We start from the raw sequence: 22,594 nt of genomic DNA, 5'->3' as shown, positions 1-22,594 counted from the left end.
AGTGTGCTTCTTCGCACACTCAGTGTATAGGCGTGGCAGAAGAGGGGGTGTTCCAGTACCCCCAACTCAAAGCTGTATTGCACAATAGTCGTCACGTGAACTTCCAGAAACTTGTGAATCACGATCGAAATACTCTAATAGAGCAGTCACACTCTAATACAATAGTCAAGCATGATAATTATATTTACTTCTGCTAATGGTACCAGCCGGCTGGCAAACTCTGCATGCAGAGTCAGCTAAGTTCAGAAAGTATTCTTCTCTGATTCCATCACTTCACTTCTCCACTCTATGTGTTGAGACCCTGGGTGCTTGGGGATCATGTGCACGCTCATTAGTGAGGCAGATAAGTTCCCAGAATAATGGAACAGTCTGGTGATAATAGGGGCACCCAATATTTGATTCAAAAGGTTGCTATTGATGTGCAACAACATGGCAATGCTGTTTCTGTAATGGTAACAATTCCTTCATCACAGGATTGGGAAGAGTTTGCCTCTCCACCCACTGTTTGAGTGTTTCTTTTATTATTTTTCCTGTGTTTAAAAAAAAAAGAAGATTATTAATAGTACTATATGGTTTTTGATTAACAGCTAAAACCACTGAAAATGCCTCCAAATTTAATCTCTTGACACCTAATTTTCCTGGGGGCATGCCCCAGACCCTCCTAGAATTAGCATGCTTTGCACACCTACTACCACCACCATAAATTTTGGGTACCCTCAACTGTAGCATCCCTTCCATCTCCTATGCAGTGGATATGTCCACCTTCTAAACTGGAAACCCCCTTTATAAATTCCTAGATCCGCCACTGGTGTCCGAGGACACACCTAGGAATGAGGCTATTATGCTCCAAAAATTGAGCATTATGCTTTTGAGCAGTGCTCAAAAAATCACCTATTATGCTTTTGAGAATTGCCCATTATTCCCAAAATTATGCCACTATAATTGGCTAATAATGCCAGTTCATTGCTGCATCAGGCCATTTTCATTGATGCTTAAGCTTCAGATAGTCTTGGATTCTTTAGCTGGTTGCTGTATTAGAGTATTTCATTTCAATGTGACTGCTTTATTAGAGCTTCTGACTGCTCTATTAGAGTATCTCGATCTTTTAAACAGAATTGCACAATCTGCAGATTTTCCTACTGTTAAAGCTTTATAATCACCTCAAAATGCTAGCATAATTCCTGATTCCCACACATACCTATTATGCTGGCATAATCACCACATCCCTAGACACACGACACCCTCAGTTACTATAAAATATACATCTGCATTATTTTCACCATCATTGATGGGTCTCTCTCTCTTAAGTAGTAGCTAAGAACAGTTAAATTTCTAAAATAGGTGCTCTGGGATTCTAAACTATGAAAATTTGGGGGCAAACATCCAGATTCCAAACATATCTGTTGTATGCTTCAAATTGCATTGGGTAAATTTCATCGTCAAAGTTGCCCCCCTCATGCTTTAGTCTGCTTCACCGCCTCTTTAGGAGCAGTCAAAAGATACCTTAATAAAACAGCCAAAAAGGCTCCATTCAGCCTTGCAATCAGCTTTCCCCCTTGCGTATCACATGAAAGTCAAGAGTTTCCTGGTGATTTAACTCAATTGCTGTATGGCTAACTTGCACCTTAGATTTCTACTGTTGAAAAAGATTTGTGCAACTTGCTAAGTGTGTGTCCCTTTATATTTCAATGGTCATCACATTTTGTCTGCCATACAATTTTAATATGGCTGATAAAAACACTGTTAACATCTGTGAAATCGACTCAAAACTGTCGATGTTTCTTTCTTGACCACGGTGGACTCTGATAATATGAAACAATAAAGTTTATTACGTTTACAATGTATTATATAGTTTTTACGAGTGCAAAGTAGATATTTAAAGCATAAGATTGTGACACTTAATCTTCTTTTTTATACTGCTGTGGAGAGACTAGCTCTGATGTCTATTCAATCCACCATGTTAGCATTTCTCAAACAATGGTTAAACCTTCCTCATAGCTCGTAACTGTACTCCAACAACTGTTTTCTATCCTGATGTTTTAGGCCTATGTACCTATTAAAGTACATGCACATACACAAAACACATGTGTACTTCTTTGAAAGTGTTTGTCAACTTGTTTTGTTTGTGTGTAATTGGGTATGTTTGTGTGCATGTGTGTCAGGGGCATGTGCAGGAATTTTGAAAAGGAGTTTCCACTATACAGTTAAGTGACTGCTATATTAGAGTAGTTTATTTCCTGACAACTTTATTAGAGTCTCAATCTTTTCACCAAATTACAATTCAGAACAGTGCTACAAGTGTTGCTATTGTGTGAGAGACTAAGACAATAATTTAAAATGTGTCCTGTTCCATGACGGATTCCGGCTTCTGGATACCTGAAATTTCAACTTGTTAAGGTTTAAACTAAAATCAAAGGGGCTTCCTGAAATCCCTGGAACCTCCTGGGTATGCTCCTCTGTGTGTGCATGCATGCATTGGGGGTATAGCCAGCCAATTTTCAGACCCCAGTTATCTGGATGCTGGGCTAATCGAACTACGGAAATGATTGCTCTATTAGAGTAGTGACTGTTTTATTAGGGTAGCTGACAATACTGAATTTAAAAAAAATTGTTATTTATGCTATTTTATACAGTTTCAGAGATTTGTACTTTTCAAACTTATGGACCACCCTTGATGCGAAGTGGTTCGGATTACTGAGGTTCCACTATAATATCAACTTTATACACACATAAAAACATGCTCACGTTCATGTGAGTCATTATTAAAAATAGTAAAATTATATGAACACAAGGTCTATCACTAGCTATGCTATAAATGCTGCTTGCATGGCATGGAAATTGATACACTTAACTATATGTTATTCTATGAGTTGTAGCCCTGGCCATGGTCTGTAGCTACAGTATCCATTGATGACGATCATCGTAGTTCAACATCATGTGACATCAAAATTAGTAAGCCTGGATAAAGAAACAAGTATAAAAACAAACCATCTTATCTGACTTACAAGCTACAATCAAATGGAAGTAGAGACCTGTGATATACTCAAATAAACATTGTGTCCTAAATGAACATAAGGGACAGGGTTACTAATATACTGTACGAACCAGGCAAACTCCTGAAATAGTTATGTATCATGCTTCTTAGTAAGCCTGTGACTAATATTCCAGCAAAATAAGAAGCATGATAGGCTAGTGTGCTATATCAGCTTAATGCTAGCATATTAGGTAGATATTTCAAACTATGTAACTTAATTCCACCAATACTCCCTAATAGAGCAGTCATTGGAAAATGCAAACTGCAATGTAGCATTCAAATACATTGCACATACCTCCTTTGATCAATATTCTCTAATAGAACAGTCAGTTTGTAGTGAAATGCTCTAATAGAACATTCGCTGATTAAAATATTCTAAAATTATGGTAAGGAATGTTGTTAACCTAGGGACACTGAAGTGCATAATAGGCAAATATTTTGGGAAATTCCTGATAAAGCATTTTGTGCAAAAAATTTGAGCATGTTTGGCTCAGGCCTACTTCTTAGTAATGAATTAAAATTGATCTCACTGAGTTGTAACAAATGTACGCTTCGCACTGATATAGTATCTACATAAATACGTTTAGAACTCTTCACAATGACTTGATCTTCTCTCCATTCCCTGTTCCATCCGGCCCTCACGGCATATATCACATTGTATGGAGCAGAATTTGCTTCTTTTCCACTGGCAGTCTATTTGCCTTGGGTGTGCAGCACTTTCTGTAGTAGACTAAAACACAATTGAACTGAAGTGTCAAGGTCAACTACTCGAGATTGAATGGTGGCCAGTACGCTTCACTTTCACCTATTTCAGTCCATTACACAATACTACAAATGCAAAATTACAGTATGTACATAATATATGTGCATTTAGAGATTTCCCTAAATATATCATGTGATGTCAATCATGAATTCAGGCCTTTGGGAAAATCATAATTCAAACAATATTGTGGTATGTGCCACATTGCTGTCACAGGGTTGTGTGTGCTCTGCCATGGATCTAGTGTAGCGTAGCTAACATTGAGCTAGTTGCTTGTGATGACTGGACAAAGGTTGATGGCTGGGAAAGGAAATGCAACGGTAGGGCAATGCCTGCTCATGCCCACCCTGGCCATGGCTACACCTGTGTGTGTGTGTGTGTGTGTGTGTGTGTGTGTGTGTGTGTGTGTGTGTGTGTGTGTGTGTGTGTGTGTGTGTGTGTGTGTGTGTGTGTGTGTGTGTGTGTGTGTGTGTGTGTGTGTGTGAATTTTTGTGCCCATATGTGTGCATAGTTTAGTGGGTGGCAATGATTGTGTGGTAGCAATAGTCTGGCCAGTATTTTTTTTTTGTATGATAACTGACGAGGTCCTGGGAACACATCTCAGTTTTTCTACTGGTTATTTTGCCATTAGTTAAGTCAACCCAGCAGTAGTAATGGACACTAAAGAAATGATTGGCAACCTCCTACATCTCACTTATTGGGTTGAAAGCAGGGGGGGATTTGTGCCATCATCTGTGAACCTCCTGCTGAATACTAATCTGCGAATTACATGCTAATCAATAAAGCAAAGTGTAAAGATTCTCTAGTATCAATAGATAGTTTGAGTTTGGCCGCCTTTCCATTGTTTATAGCATTGTTGCATACATGAAAGGTGACCAAACTCAAATTATTTATACAAGGTAGAAGCCACCATAAATGCTATGCAATGGTGACAAAACTAGCTGATACAGTAGGACATTGAATCTTGATTATCTGAATTCTTTATTATCTGAACAGTATAAGTGACTGTTCTATTTGAGTATTCTGTTATTAGATGAACGAGTAAGTGTATGTTCTATTAGAGCAGTTGAACGGAACTTACTATATAAATGAATGGACTTCATTTATTCAAATGAATTCTTGTACGTAAATAATTTACTTGGTTATGTGTGACCCATTCGTAGTAATAATAATAATAATAATAATAATGCTTTACAGAATAATAATTCTGAGGGTCTACCAGTGACCTACACTAATAGCCTAACATACATTAAAAAATAACTATACACTAACATTTACATACTTAGTTACAAGTGGTTAAAATTGTTAGATGCAGGATTCTTGGAACAACGGGAACAGGGACAAAGATAATGGAAACAACAAGGTGAATTGTCAAAGTTAGCTAGGAAATGATTTCATAAAAATTTCTTCAATTTCTGTTTTATTACAGTTACTGATTGTGTATGATCAATTATTGGCAAAGAGTTCCATAGTCTAGGTAGGCAAAAAAATAGGAGTTCATAGCTGCATTGGTATGGGCTGTACATGTCTTGTGGTGTAGTTTGATTCCAGAAGATCTAGTAGAACCAATACTGAAGCTGACATAGTTCAGGATATTGAACTTATCTGTAGGAGTTTTGAGTAATTTGATGAAAAAAGAGGATGTCAGATATTTCATAAATATACATCAATGGCAACATACTAAGTTGGGTCAATCTAGTCCTGTAGTCTGAAGTGTAATCAGAGAGTATGAATTTAGTAGCACGCCTTTGTACCTTCTCAATTAATTCTATGTCTTTCAACAAATAAGGTCTCCACAATGTGGAGCAGTATAGCAATTTAGATCTCATTAATGATATGTATAGGGATTTTCTAGCCTGAGGACGATGCGAATCCTTGAATACTCTGCATAACAGTCCAAGTGACTTGTAGGCTTTATATGGTTTTCAAACAGCTGCCACTCACTTCATAGAAATCCAACAGCTTAAGTTATTATACTACGAAGTAGCCTACACTAAGCAGGAATTATCCTCCAATATTCAGGTATGTAGGATTAATAGTGTGAGAGCAGCAGCCAATAGTATGCAAGGTCCGATAAATTCCAGGTTCGAACAAAACCATCCATTTACGAACATTGCATTTTACTAGCAGAAAACAATACCCAATTATTTTCAAATTTATGTATAATATACCTGTGTTCATTAGCTATCAATGACCAGAAAACGGTTTCAATATCTTTAGCACAGAGGGAGTACGGGTCGTACGATATTTGGCGGTATTTTCGAACTCCATTTATTTTTCATTTATTTATTTATTTTGTTTATTAAGGCTTTGCAGCACAAGTGCTGAAGGTCTGTAGGACACTTGGTCCTACAGCCTATCCAGAGTTGTTACATAAAGTGTGTTTGAAAAGGTGGAGAAAGGAGAGAAAAATCCATGACTGGACCTGGGCAGCCTCGAACCTGCAGCCATCCGATTAACGCTCGAACGGTTACAGGAGTCTGCCAGGCGGTCAGGATGTTTTCTCCTTGTCAATTTCAGGTATATATATCCATAGGAACTCTAGAGAGTGACCTATTATCCAAAGGAACCAAATGGACATTAGTTTATTTATTAAGGCTTTACAGCACAAGTGCTGAAGGTCTGTAGGACACTTGGTCCTACAGCCTATCCATTTAAGCCATGCCCACTAGTAGATTTTATGCTTCTGCAAGAAACTCATCAGTGCTAAAGTACAGAAACCAGTAAATAAACACCTTGCACGTATAAAACTGTACTGTGAAGTTGATATCAAGGATATTTCCATTGTTACACTGCATTTTTAGCTCTTACATGAAGGAGATGCAGAAAGTGAAAAAATGAAGTAAAGAGAAGCAACCTCCTGACCATCCCTATTATGTTAGTCTAGGTGGCCACCACAAATACAACCATAAAATTTAAAGGGCGTTGCTTTATCTACCTTATATGGGTGCATAAGTATGCACAATATTGTCAAAATTTTGCTACTTTATGCACCCATATAAGGCAGCTAAAGCAACGCCTTTTAAATTTTATGGTTGTATTTGTGGTGGGCCACCTAAACTAACATATAGGGATGGTAAGGAGGTTGCTTCTTACTTCATTTTTTCACTTTTTTTTGTATGTCCTTCATGTAGGAGCTAAAAATGCAGTCCAACAAGGAAAATATTCTTGATATCAATTTCACAGTACAGTTCTATACATGCAAGGTGTTTATTTACCAGTTTCTGTACTTTAGCACTAGAGCTGTACCGATAATCGGATCGGCCAAAATATCGGCCACCGATATGGCAATTTTTACCAATATCGACATCGGTACAGAACAGTACGAGGACCGATATCAGCAATAGTTTGTACATAAACGGATTATAATATTGGCTTTCTATGTTATCCATGTGGCTGTTCAGTAGCAGTGGCTTATTGTTCACTGGACAGCAGGCACAACGCTACGAGAAGCCATACAAATACACATGATTCTAGTGTTTGCTGCTGGAAAGCTTATCAGTCTTAAATAAATGAAGCAGTTATATATAGTACCTTTGTAATAAAGAACAGACACAAGAAAACCCACTGTACCAGCCTTCACACAAGCCAATAAAATGCGCAGTAATGCAGAAATATCCGTTTAAGACTCCATGGGAATATGCATAATAATGTTTGTGGGTGCCTAATTGTCTGGATTGCACAATAGAAACCCAAGTCACTATCACCACAAGTATAGAGTGAGCAATGAATATATCCACATGTTGTTGTAGAGTAGGTAACTGTACACTTTTGCATAGATTAACTATGACTTTTGTTTGTAATGCAAATATTGGATCGGCTATCGGTTATCAGCTTCTTTTGGTGGTATCCATATCGGATATCTGTACATGCTAAAATCCCATATCGGTACAGCTCTATTTAGCACTGGTGTATTTCTTGCAGAAGCATAAAAGCTACTGGTGGGCATGGCTAAATAAAAATAAATGGCGTTCGAAAATGCCGCCAAATATCGTAAGGCCCGTAATCCCTCTGTGCTAAAGATATTGAAACCATTTTCTGGTCATTGGTGGCTAATGAACACAGATATATTATACATACATTTGAAAAAAATTGGGCATTGTTTTCTGGTAGTAAAATGCAATGTTCGTAAATGGATGGTTTTGTCCAAGCCTGGAATTTGTCGGACCTTGCATACTATTAGCTGCAGCTCGCACGCTATTAATCCTACATACCTGATTATTGGAGGATAATTGCTGCTTGGTGTAGGTTACTTTGTGGTATAATAAACTAAGCTGTTGGATTTCCATGAAGTGAGTGGCAGCTGTTCGAAAACCATAGTGCCCGATAATTGATAGTTGACTCTAGCTAGTAAATTCCTGGACATTTAAAATAGTGAAGTATCTATAGGTCTGCAGTGAGGTTGAGGTTAATATCAAACCAGGAAAATATTTCAAAAAGATCGAGACTCTCTAATAGAACAGTCAAACACTCTAATAGAACAGTCATCGCTTGTAACAGAGAGAATGAGAACCATTAAGTGTTTACCCCAGGAGGCTAATATGTTCTTGACATAGTGGTGTAAATGCAAATTACATAATATTATACTGAGTAGTTGCTGTCCATTGAATACCAATTGCTAAAAGTCAGAAGGTCTATCATATTACAAGTACACAGAGTAGGAATATAACACTTCTTATTATTTAACTTGGATTTAATATCGTGCACTACTCCAACTTGTTTGAGTACTTTTTATCGATGTGCTATGGTCCCTACTGTAGTTGAAAATTCCAAATTTTTCTATGTACTTGTTTGTTAACTTTTTTTGTAAATAATTATTATGACTGGTGAACCCACGTATACCGCATCTGAAATGGCACCGCGTGCCCCAATTATAGTCTGAACAGTGAAGCATCCATTACACTTCGTTGTCAGCTTGTGCAACCTGTTATGCAGCATTTCGAATCAAGAACTGTTCGAAAAGCACCTCTGCAATCCACGCATACCAAAAGAAATGGTGCCGCGCGCCCCGGTTGTATCAATTATTGTCTGAAAAGTAAAGTATCCATTACACTTCATTGTCGGCTATGTTCAACCCGTTACACAGCAGTACGAATCAAGAACTGTTTGAAAAGCACCTCTGCTATCAATATATCCACCATGACAAATACGGACGATTTCTGTTCAGCGGAAGGGAAGCCATCACATGCTATCGCCAAATCGACACTTTTCGTTGTGTCATCATTGGCAGCATGAAGCAAGTACGAGTATGAAGCGTGACGTGTATTTTGTGTTCTATTGTAATAGTGGTTGTAAAGGAGCATGATAACTGTGATTGTTGAAATTGGAGACTGCAAAGTAGTTTGAAAAACTTATGATCAGATTGAGATGATACTACTAAGCCTCTTTAAACGTACATGTAAGGATGAATTACCATTATTATTGAGATTATTAGGAGACTTCACACTTAAACTGATCAAAGATAAAGTGGTCAAAAGTTACAGGATTTTATCAGTTCTCTGAGGGAAACATCATGGCACAAGTGGCAATCTAAGTAAATCTGTTTTTGTAGTAGGGCCCAAACGAACTTGGATTGTCAGGGTTCGAACATACATCAACTAAAGTTCACGAATCTTTCGAACTTTTAAATGGAGCTGATTCCTGTTTATAAATTATAAATCACAGCATATTAAATGTTAAATGCATGTCTCACAAGTTTGCAACACACACATGCAGTTGTACTGACTCAACAGTTTTACTGAGGAAACTTGAAATTAAATACCACAAGTTAAAATGTTTGTGATTACTAGGTTTTAAATACATTTTACTACTGCTATACAGTTGAGACAAGTGATGGCACCACATAGAAACCTTAAAACCTCATAGAGACATGGCCTGTGACCACCACTAAACCATCAACACATAACTTAATTAAATGCCTAATACCATATGTCTGGCCTCCCCCACATCATTATGCAGCAAAGCAAAATGGATAGCTTAACTGTATCACTATCTAATTAGTAACTATAGTTCGAACTGTTCAACCCACATTCGAATGTTCGTTCGTTCGAACGAACCTTCGAATTCATCAAAGTTCGTTTGGGCCCTATTTTGTAGCAGCTTTACTATGCAGCAAAAAAGACTGTTCCAATACTACATAATTGTACTAGCTCCACTTATGGTCGGTATCAAAGCAAAGCAACTAATTCAACAAATTACTCTCTATATGTGACCAAATTTTGGAAAACCGTCAATATATGCACAATAGTACTTTTGTAATAAAACGCATTTAAAAATTATAGGTAAAAAACGCAAGCTCCAGAAAAAAAATTATGCAAGTTTTTATCACCTCACTGTTGGGCGAATTAAGCTGCCAATGGATAACTCCTGGGAATCATCATGTTCGCCTGTTCATGGGGAGTACAAAAATCTTTGTTTAATCTCCATACACGAAAGGATTTCAAAGTTACAGACGTTTGTTTATGTTGCGGTGACGAAAGAATTCACCGACGATCGTTTTTCAGTGAATTTGCCTTCCATCTCAAACACAGAAGCATGCCTGGGGGAAAAACTATACCTTGGTGGATGCACAAATTCATGGCGAACACAATGAGTGAAGAGTCAATTCCATACGTCGTTGTATCAGTAAGTTATGATGGTTTATGTAAACGCCTGTAGATTCTTTTCTCGATAGCTTCTGTACATATCAATTTATTTGCTCATCCGGCTGTCTAGTGCTGTATTTCCGATGCTGCTTAACTTAAGAAGCTGAAACTTAGCTAGTCCATTCCTCTGTCCCTGTAGAAAACATAGAACAAATAAAATCCATTTTGAAAATTGTGCGGATATCGGCGGTTTTCTAAAATTAGGTCACATATACTGTTCTGAGGCAAAATCTATAAAAATTTAATGATTCCAATGCAATTCACTATTGGAGCTAAATTATTTTGGAGTAGTTCCAACACAAAAGCATAGATGGAATAAATACTGTGTGCTATAAAATTGTGGCACTAACATTTCCTCTGAATCTTTCTATAGTCAAAAGTTTTCTACCTCGAAACTTTAGACATATATTACGGTTCCACTTTGCTATTTTTTTCTCATTATGCCAGCACCCATGAGAAGTTTAGTTTGGGAAGTTGATTATTACACTTCAGCACTAGCTAATCATGAAGAGCTTCATATTGATAGCCTTGTTGAAAGTTTGAGAGTGGCCCAGGCTTACTGGGCTACTTGCTGGTGCTAGGCACAATTGGCTTTATGCTAGAACTGCTAGTGTTCTGAGTTAATAGCAATTGTGATAGCAAAATACAAATATTGGCTATCCCACGGCATTCTATTCCATTAACTATCACTACTACAAATGTGCCATAATAAATTTGCGTCATATTATAACACTGATAATAATTGCATCAAAATTTCAAACGATGACTATTTAAAACGTTGAAAATTTTCTGATCTATACGACAGTTCCTCATCTGTTCACCATTCTGGGGTGGCTGTTTAAGCAGAAAATTGGATCAAATTATAAGGATGCAAGGCACCTGGCTGCTGTGATGAAGACTGGAGGTGATTTGTTTAAGGTGTGGTATCTTGTGGTCTGGAAATACTTTGTATTATAGCGTCAGTTGTTTGATTTATTGTCAATTGTACCACTCCCCATAGTGATAGTGGTTGGGGGAAACTGTTTCATTGTGTTGATGGATCAATAATGCTACGATGATTTTAAACTGTTGGTCTCTGCAAGGTGTCATTTTCCTATAGCTATACAGTTGTACTACGTAAAATAACAAATCTAAAGAAAAATTAAAATTTTAAAGTTCAATTTGGGGGCCTATTATGCTGGCATAATTTTCAGCATCATAGGTGCCTGAAAGCATCAAGTACTAGCATAATAGACAGAATAATAGTCATATTGTAAGCAAAAATGCATGCCACAGAAAAAGGTTGACTTACAATAATAGAACAGTCGATGCCACTAATGGCATTAAGAAGTTATCTGACACAACCATTATTACAAGTACACAGAAAAATTTGGAATTTTCAATTAGAGTAGGGACATAGCACATCGATAAAAAGTACTGGAACAAGTTGGAGTAGTGCACGATATTAAATCAAAGTAAAACAATAAAAAGAAGTGTTATATCCCTACTGTGCTCAAGATACCATAATGGAAATGTACAGTACAGTATAGGGATATAACACTTCTTATTGTTTTACTGTGATTTATTATCATGCACTACTCCAACTTGTTTCAGTACTTTTTATTGATGTGCTATGGTCCCTACTCTAGTTGAAAATTCCAAATATTTCTGTGTACCTGTTTGTTAACTTTTTTGTAAATAATTATTATGACTGGTGAACCCACGCATACCGCATCTAAAATGGTGCCGTGCACCCCAGCTATATCAATTATCGTCCGAAAAATGAAGTATCCATCACGCTTCATTGTCAGCTATGTTCAACCTGTTACACAGCATTTCGGATCAAGAACTGTTCGAATAGCACCTCTGTAATCCATGCATACTGAAATAAATGGTGCCGCACGCCCCAGTTATATCGTCTGAAAAGTGAAGTATCCATTACGCTTTGTTGTCTGCTATGTTCAACCCATTACACAGCAGTACAAATCAAGAACTGTTCAAAAAGCACCTCTGTGATCAAAATAACCACTACGGATGATTTCCATTATGAAGGGAAGCCATCATGTGCTACCACCAAATCGACACTTTTCGCAGTCAGCAAAGATGAATGGGACACAAAGGAGGACACTGGTAAGTCCAAAAAGAATGCATTGTACGTACTGCGGTATGCCAAAGGACACCAGTTGGACTGAAGCGACATTGAACAGTGAAAAAATCAAGCCCGTAGCCTTAGCCATTATTTAGTTACACATGTCTGAAGGCATCAGGGAGTCAGTAGAAAATTCCGTTGTTAAATAATTTTTAAAATTCTGTAGCAACTTGTTGAAAGCGTTTCGTGTCGATCTGAAAGCTTGTTTGGGCTTAGTTTTACCCAACCAATACTGCTTCATCACCATCAGGGAAAATTAGGCTGGTTTTTTGGGTGACATTATTCTGTGGGCCACGCCTACTCCTTTGTGGTCCTTACTATACAGTAACTATCGTACTGTATGATAGTTTACAATGCAGCCAAATTCTTAATGTACAATGAGTACTTTTTACACTTAACCAGTTGTTCACACATAAGCCAAAGTTTATATTCATAGAAAGTAACAAAACATTGGAACTGTGGCAAAACCTTTGAGCATAATAGGCAAAAATTTTTAGCAATGCAGCATAGCATAATAGGCAATACTAAAAGCACAATAGGCTGCTGCCTAGGGATCATACAATAAAAAAAGGAAGTAACAAAGGAGGTCGCCTACACTAGTGGACCTGCTTCAGTACCCACGATTGAAGCAGGGATTAAATGTCCACCAGTGTATCTTCAGGTGTACCTTGCTTCACTACTTTTTATTTCTATGATCCTGATCAAATTTAAAATTCCTTATAATTATATACTGCACTTGTTTGTTTACTTGTTTGTAACACTATGATGACTGGTGACAGGGGTGTAGTCAGGATTTTTTGAAGGGGGGTTCCAGCACCAGCATTGAGTTACTATAAGCAGGGGTCTGGGGGCGCAGCCCCCAGCCGCTGAGACACTTTCAATATTTTAAATCAAAACTCAGCAAATTGCTATATTTTATGCAAAAAGTACATTAATTATGATGCATTAAGTGCCCCTGGGATGAAGGTAGTACTAGATAAAGTCACCTAGTGGAAACAAACAGCATAACACATAGACACACATATTATAGTAATCTGTAAGTGATGGTTATATCTCATGTGGTATAGGAGCCACAAATCCACTGATACAAATGACAATCAAAACAATATAACTATACAAATATGCATAGCATGAATTCATTTTGCATAACATGAGTGATAAATTACTGGAGCTATATATCTTTAAACACTGCACACCAAAGCTATAGCAGTATAAGGTCATGCTAAGTTTTGCATTTAATGTTGGAATGTCTGAAAAACTTCATATGGACATGGATATTTACATCATGTTATATTAGAGTATACCTGACTGCTCTATTAGAGTATATCGATCTTTTTAACAAGTTTTGAAGAGGGCTCGTGTTACCTCTGTAAATCCTTCCGTGAGAGATGAATGTAAGTTTTATCAGTTGTTGTGCTGTGCCATTACACTATATTGCTCATTCATTTTGTCCTGCCACACTAAATGGTGTGTTAGGATCCTGCTTACAGAAGTCTAAGTTTTACAGGGAGGGTTCCTGAACCCCCCGGAACCCCCCTTCCCTACGCCCCTGTATAGGGACCCGCCGATTATACTGGCATAATTATGAGCATGCATAATAGGTGCCTGAAAGCATTGAGCATAATGCTAGCATAATAGGTAGAGTATTTGTATAATAGTATGAATTCTTGCTTATCAAAATAGCAATCACGGAAAGATCGATATACTCTAATAGAACAGTCAGTAACTCTAATAGAACAATCACATAGCTGACTGTTCTATTAGAGTATATCGATATTTTCTGTGATATGCATTTTGACAAGTAAGTTTGTGCTTCAGCCACTTGTTATTTATCCATAAACTGGAAATTATTAGCAGATCATGAGAACTGAGGGATAAATAATTGGGCATAATTTGAGCATAATAGGTAAGTATTGAGCATAAATTTAAGCATAATAGGTAAATATTTGAGTAGTGCAGCATAGCATAATAGGTAAAATTATGAGCATAATTGGCGGGTCCCTACCGAGGTATTCCCCCACTCCATGATCGGGTCAACGTCACATGATTTAACTAAATGTACACTGTTAAAATGAAGAGTAACCACAACTCTCAAGGAGTTCCCAGTGTACACTGTGAAAAAAGAGGGATATAAGATGGTATTTCCAGTGGCTTATTGAATACAAAAAAGCTTGATATAACCTGTATTATACTAACAATCTCATGTAAGGCTTTAGTTAATGTGTTAAACATACTGAAACCATATATGTGATGGTATAGTGTGGGCATTATACTAGATATAAGATATTTCAGGTAATGTGGTAAATAAACTGAAACCATATATGTAATAGTATAGTATGCATTATACTAAAGTATAACATGAGTATAATACAGGGTTTATATTAAAGCTTATTTGTATTCAATAAGCCACTGGAAATACCATCTTATATCCCACCTTTTTCACAGTGGTAGGGAGGATTTAACACCCCTGGAGAGTAACCATTACTCCAAAAGATTAACTGGGGAGTAACACATGCTCTGAAGGTGGTCGGTGTCACTTACTCTTCAGAGTAATAGTTATTCTCTTCAGAGTGTTGGTTACTCTCCATGGGGTGTTAAATCCTCCCTACACTGGGAACTCTCATAGTGGTGGTTACTCTTTATTTTTAACAGTGTAGTTACACAATTCGATTGTTATAAGAATGCTTGTGTCAAAATCCCCACTACTGGGGGTAACTTTGTAGGTGAACCCCCGTATAAACCCCCTATGGATCCCGTATTTAATAATTTTATTTATTTATTGATTAGCAAAACCCATCAAGGGTATAACGCTAATGTACAAAAGAAAGGTCATGTAAGTGATTAACTGAACTAGTTATAACTAGATAAATAATCTTTAAAAAATCTATATTACAATTACTTAAATTCTCAATATTCAAGTTATTCCAGTCAGGGATTGTCCTTGGCAGAAATGAATAAAGATATTGGTTCGTTCTGGCATACTGTTGCATAAACTTTTGATCGTGGTTAGCCCTGGTAGTTGCCGGTTAAGGGGGATGGCACTGGCAAATACTGGGTAGGAATATGTATCAACTTGTTTACGAACTTAAATAGCAGAATTAAACGTGAATATCTTCTACGATTCTCAAACGATGGCCATTTCAACATCATTAGCATGTCAGTTATACTGTTTCTGTGGTTCCTCCTCCAAGGTTGTTTAATACAAACCGCACAGCACGATGTTGTAGCATTTCTAGCTTATGGATGGATGTTTGCTGGTACTGGGGGTTACAATTGATAGGCACATAAGACAGACGTACTTTTTGTGCAGCTGTAATTGTCTCAATAGTTGTCGTATTCTGCAGTGATTATATGATAAAGGAAAGGTGGGGTCTATTCTAAGGAACGGAAAGGACCAGAGAGATCAAGATGCTGTAGAGGAGGCAGGGTGTGACTGTGTTCCACTTGTTGTAGAAACTTTTGGTTTTTGGTCACCATTTGCGCTTCAGACCCTTCGTACCATCGCTGAACGCACCACAGCCAGAAGTGGTGCATCAACCAAACAGGCTCATAAACATTTGTTACAACAACTTTCAGTTTCTTTATGGACGAATAATGCCCGTATGATTTTGCGGTACTGGGCTTTGCAGTGAGAGGACTCTGATTTTCCTTTCCCCAAACCCCTGTTGTAATTAATTGTGTTTGTAGTTTAGTTGTAGAGCAATTTGTATTGTAACTCTAAACAAAAAAAAAAGAACGGAACGGAATGATGGACTAAACCACGGAAAGGAACGCTTTCTCAAATTGAAGCTTGTAACTTACCATTGCTGAAACTGCCCTTACAAGTTATCAGTGGGTGATTAAACATGAGATAAAAAGAATTAAAGGATCGATTGTGGGTTCTTGTTTGTTGTCATTAGTAAAGAAGTATTAATTGTGGGATGAGCTGTAATAGTGATGTTCATCCATGCTTCATCTACGGATATATCAAGAAGGGCGCTTTGTGTGAGCTGTTTTGCTTATTTTGACTTTAAATAACAGTCTGGGCCAGCTTTTCAAGTCATAAATCAGTGTACAAAGCAAGCAGGAAGACACTAGTAACAGGAAAGAGCCAGCTGAATTAAAACTTGAAGAATTCTGGGAAGTATATGAGGAACAAATATTTTGGCAGACTGCAAAGAGGCTATATTCTGCAAACATCACTGAAGTGTATGCATGGAATTATTAACAGCCAGTGCAGTGGACTAATGCCGTGTTCAATAGTGGGCTGATTTTTTCTGTTGCACAAATTCAAGGATGTGTCTGACTGCTAGCCTTGAATCAGGCTAAATGCCAAACTCCAAGATCAACCAAATCTTAATTATAAGCCTTCTATGCATGTGAAACCATGCCCATAGCCACCAGGCAAATGTGATTTGGACCAAGATGTGTGTGTAATTTCAATATATCTAGCCAGACCTGAAATGGAACACTCACATTAATTACATACCACCTAAGAATTCTAGAATTTCTTAAGTGTAACATTTCACATGCTTCAATTCAAACAAAACGGGTTAAATTTGTTCGTCTATTTTCAAGCAATTCCCAGTCCAGCTGGTCCATGAAATTACAGTGTGATCACATGTATTTGTTACAGTGCGGGCTGCTCTGTGTTGGATCTACTCTAGAGTTGAGATTTCAAGGTAGACTGCCAATGTACCGACACTAGTAGCATATTTAAGTGGAGAACAAATGAATACAGTAATGCTAGATTATTTATGTATACAAAGTTTTCATAATGAAATTGATATCCCATTTTGATTTGTATATCATTGACATGACACAAAGAATATGCAAGAAACATGCATGGATATATGATAGTAATATATATGTTTAGTATCATCAACTCTTCTTACCTATTGTGGTTTCAGTTTGTATTTATAATGTAACCAATAAGCATGACGACTTTCGATTGTGGGTTTCATTTTAAAAGGCTCTGAAATGAATTACTGCATGGTTGTCACAAGAAATAATACAGTGTATATGTACAGGTACATGATAATGCCATCACACTGTCATCTCACTGTAATTAACACCTACGCAGATCTATTGCATGCACACCTTATGCATGTGCATAAGATACATCAGTAGTAGAGTCACATGCTATATGTCTTGTTTTTCCTTCTTCATCGTTTATGATTTAATGTATGTGCAATGCTGGAAGATATCTTTGTTTGTAAATGCTAGCCTGTATGCTCTTATTGACTTACAAGCTTAATGTGAGACCGAATTGTGTTAATTTTATTAACTAAACCAGCTGTACGTAAACACCAAAGGGTGTTGACAAACACCAAGAAGTGTTCAAAATTGAATTAGCACAGTGCAAACACCCAAGGGTGTTCCTACTACACCAAAGCAGGTGTGGGTGTTTAGGTAACACAGCAACATGAATGGGTGTTTGAGAACACCCAACTTTAAGGTTACGGGTTACCCATTAAATAATTTTGTAGGCGCTTTGCTTATAGTTCTGTTTTAACTGTTTTTCACGGAAGAACTCACTAAAATAACATGGTATATTAACGTACAAGAAATACCAAAAGCGGCAATACACTCAACAAGGGATGCGCTTGTACAGAAATGCAGGCACTAAACAGCGAAACTGTTGAGTTGCTATTCATCAAAAAACCAGGTTTCATGGGAAGCCAGACCATGATATTCAGCATTAATAAGCTATTACTTAGTGATTTCTAGGTCCTCACAGGCGAATTGAGTTGTTATCCGATTGTAACAGCACTGTAGTGCACTCGCGGTATTTCCGTAGCAGAACTAATCGCCATTATCCTAGAAAGATATGATAATTAACCAGCTTCTAGTCAGTTTTCCCACAAGGTCTCCACGACAGGACCTAGATAATATAACCACCCATTGACACTGCCATAAAAAATTAGTGCTAATTGGCTGACAGCTGCTATTTTTGATGAATAATAACCACATTAAGCAGTAGCTCTTAACTTTATTTATTTATTTATTTATTAATGCTTTACAGCACAAGTGCTGAGGGTCTGTAGGGCACCTGGTCCTACAGCCTGCTCAAAGACTTTAGCTACTTAGACTTTAACTACTTAAGGTGTGTTTGAAAAGTTGGAGAAAGGAGAAAAAATCCATGACTGGACCTAGGTGGCCTCGAACCTGCGGCCATCTGATTTACGCTCGAACGCTTACAGGAGTCTACCAGGTGGTCAGGACGTTTTCTCCTTGTTATTTTCATGTAATTATATCCATAGGAATTCTAGAGAGTAACTCATTATCTCTAAGTACCCGAAGTAGAACCAAATGGACACTAGTTTATTTATTAATGCTTTACAGCACAAGTGCTGAAAGTCTGTAGGACACCTGGTCCTACAGCCTGCTCAAAGACTTTAGCTACTTAGACTTTAACTACTTAAGGTGTGTTTGAAAAGTTGGAGAAAGGAGAAAAAAATCCATGACTGGACCTAGGTAGCCTCGAACCTGCAGCCATCCGATTTAAACTCGAACGCTTACAGGAGTCTACCAGGTGGTCAGGATGTTTTCTCCTTGTTATTTTCATGTAATTATATCCATAGGAATTAACACCACATTGCGGGGACTTAATTTTATGCTTGACTACCTTCCGAAGTAAATTATTAACACTCACTTTGTATGATTCCTCCGCTATTATCACGTGGCTATACAACGCTTTAAAGTTAACAACCTTCTCACTAACACCTGCTCGAGTTTCGTGCCAATATTGCACCAACCATTAGGCCAATGAAATTTGATTAGCAGTTTCGCGTCATCGCCCGCATGCTTTTGATACACCCGCATGGAATTTCATTATTGGCATTTCAGATTGAAATACTCTAATAGAGCAGTCACTTTTACTCTAATGGAGCAATGAGCTATACTCTAATGGAAAAATCACTTGTTTTATGGATTAGTAACGTATTTTAGCTATTTAATGCAGGAGTAATCAATGTAGACTCACCTTTTTGGCAGAAATCTTCATGTTTGGGATGTGTGTTGTGCCTTTTGGAAAATAATGAATAATGAATAATAACCGCCCGCCCGCATCAAATTTTCAAAAATCTGAGCGAGAAACTGGTAATCAAGTTTCATTGGCCTTATCGCGCATCGAAAAATAATAACCTATTATTAAGCGCCTAACCCGTAACCTTAACAGTGTACCACGATAAAAATTTGGAGTCTGAAATGTACACCAACTGACAGATACAGCTTGCTAAAGTTCACCTACTATACAACTATATACCACTATTTCAGGTATCTATACTAGTGTTTCAGTAGAGTGTGACAGTGTAAAATCCAACGCAGTTTCCTGAAACCCCCCCCCCCCCCCCCCCCCCCCCCCCCCCCCCCCTCTCCCCTGACTCTAGGGGCATACTCAGGGCCCCTGAATATGCCCCTAGAAAAGTATCAGTATTGGTGGGATCTTGATGAAGACAGCTAAAGTTCACCAAATTGAAATCCTTGTTAATCAACAGTGTTGGGAGTAACACGTTACTTATGTAACGCGTTACGTAATATTATTACTTTTGTGGTAACAAAGTAATATAACGAAATACGCTATAAAAACAGGTAATATAACGCAAGCAACTTTACTTACAAATGTAACGCGTTACCTAAGTAATATAGTTACTGTAACGAGTCTAATATTACATACTATTATTACTACAAGTAACGAAGTTACTAATCTCGTTAGTTATCCTCTGAGTAACACCTAGCCACAACGAAGTAATGAGGCCTACTCAATGAAGCTTATTCACCAGTTTCTTGCTTATAACCAAAATTTGCATATTGTCCAACAACGCAATCATGTCACGTGATAAGGTGATAGTTTCACACGTGACAGCTTAAGGCTGTGGACACAAAGTAATATAATATGTAATATTATTACAGTTACTTTATTTTATGGGTAATATGTAACTGTAACTAAATAGTTCAGTTGCAAGTAATATGTAATATGTAACTAGTTACTTTTACAAAGTAACTTTCCCAACACTGTTAATCAAATTAACCATGTATACGTACAGTTTGCATTTTGTTTGGTCTCAATTGGCTGTCTTGCCAACTGTTACAAGTTTGCTAGTGAAAATGTTCATCTTGGACCATGACATTTGCTTCCCAATTACCACACATTAAAGGCATAGTGCGACCAAAATTTTTACTGCGTGCCATTCATTGCAAACTACAAGAACATTTTTTGCACACTTTATTATGTAGTATATAGCACTCCAGTAGATATGGGGTAGGTATTCATGGGTAAGTTTCTGCATTTGCCATATGTGATTCATTAGAGTCAATTTGAAAACTTCCAACAAGTATGTTTAAAATATTTTGCTGCATAGAATACTATAGTGAAGGCAATGCCTATATATATAAAATCTAATCAAAAACAGCCAAGCTGTAAAAAAAGGTGAAGCCCCCATAAAGGCCATGGTGAAAAAGATGTGAAATCCAAGGTGGCGGCCAAGAAATGGCTGTGATAGTAGGTTAATGGTTACATTTTAATAACAACAATTCAGGTGAATTTGGTGCCAAGACCAAGAGGCACAAAATTCACCTGAATTGCCGTTATTAAAATGTAACCATTAACCTACCATCACAGCCATTTCTTGGCCGCCACCTTGGATTTCACATCTTTTTTCACCATGGCCTTTATGGGGGCCGCACCTTTTTTACAGCTTGGCTGTTTTTGATTAGATATCACTTCTTTTTGTATTTGTATACTGCAAAGCCGGCCTATGGCTGGCTTTGGGGCTTTTTTAACCCATGTGTTTTTTTCTTTACCACAGAAAGAAGAAAAGAACTTAAAGAAGAATTTTAGTACTTCAATTATTTCTGATTTTATTAGTAATTATACAAATTATATACATATTTTTATTACATGCTCATTATTCCCCACAGGATTTTTTTTGCAGCTGATCTCTCTACTGGATGACTTGAAATGTAGCTGAACTATATACAGGATGGTTTCTTTGTAGCTGAACTCTCTGTAACAGGTGATTTGTTTGCAGCTAAACTCTCTACATGGTGGTGTCTTTATAGCCGAACTCTCTACATGATGGTTTCTTTGTAGCTGAACTCTCTATAAGGTGACTTCGTCTAGCTGAACTCTCTACAGGGTGATTTTTTTGTAGCTGAACTCTCTGCAGGGTGATTTGTTTGCAGCTGAACTCTCTACATGATGGTTTCTTTGTAGCTGAACTCTCTACAAGGTGACTTCGTCCAGTTGATCTCTCTACGGGGTGATTTGTTTCTAGCTGAACTCTCTACAGGTGAATTGTTTGCAGCTAAACTCTCTACATGGTGGTTTCTTTGTAGCTGAACTCTCTACAAGGTAACTTCTTCTCTACAGGGTGATTTGTTGTAGTTGAATTGTCTACAAGGTGGTTTGTATGAGGCTGAACTCTCTACATGGCGGTTTCTTTGTAGCTGAACTCTCTACAGAGTGATTTGTTTGCAGCTGAACTCTCTACATGATGGTTTCTTTGTAACTGAACACTCTACAAGGTGACTTCTTCTAGCTGATCTTTCTACAGGGTGAATTGTTGTAGCTGAACTATCTACAAGGTAACTTCTTCTAGCTGATCTCTATACAGGGTGATTTGTTTGTAGTTCAATTCTGTACAGGTGGTTTCTTTGTAGCTGAACTCTGTACATGATGGTTTCTTTGTAGCTAAACTCTTTACAAGATGACTTCTTCTAGCTGAACTCTCTACGGGGTAATTTCTTTGTAGCTGAACTCTCTATATGATGGTTTCTTTGTAAATGAACTCTCTACAAGGTGAATTCTTCTACCTGATCTCTCTACAGGGTGATTTGTTTGTAACTGAACTCTGTACAAGTGTGTTTTTGTGGGTGATCTCACTGCAGGTTGATTTGTTTGTAGCTGAACTCACTAAAGGGTGATTTTGCTTGTAGCTGAACACCTTGCATTGTATCTAGTTTCTAGCTGATCTCTCTACAGGGTGATTTGTTTGTAGCTGATCTCTCTACAAGTTGATTTGTGTGTAGCTGATCTCTCTGCAGGT

The 22,594-nt window shown here is 37.5% G+C and overlaps 1 protein-coding gene across 1 annotated transcript in view; it reads right to left on the bottom strand.

Moving 5' to 3' along the window:
- Positions 1 to 2,706: 2,706 nt before the first annotated feature.
- The window catches only part of LOC136247462 (uncharacterized), a 55,009-nt gene continuing 35,121 nt past the window's right edge, over positions 2,707 to 22,594 (bottom strand). Inside the window, exon 4 of the mRNA XM_066039177.1 lies at positions 2,707 to 2,958. Within this exon, the coding sequence (XP_065895249.1) occupies positions 2,918 to 2,958 (41 nt within the window). The 3' untranslated portion in view covers positions 2,707 to 2,917. The remainder of the gene's footprint in view (positions 2,959 to 22,594) is intronic.

Source organism: Dysidea avara, chromosome 2 (genome assembly GCF_963678975.1).
Source record: "Dysidea avara chromosome 2, odDysAvar1.4, whole genome shotgun sequence".
Lineage (NCBI taxonomy): Eukaryota > Metazoa > Porifera > Demospongiae > Dictyoceratida > Dysideidae > Dysidea > Dysidea avara.
This window is presented reverse-complemented; position numbering and strand designations above follow the sequence as displayed.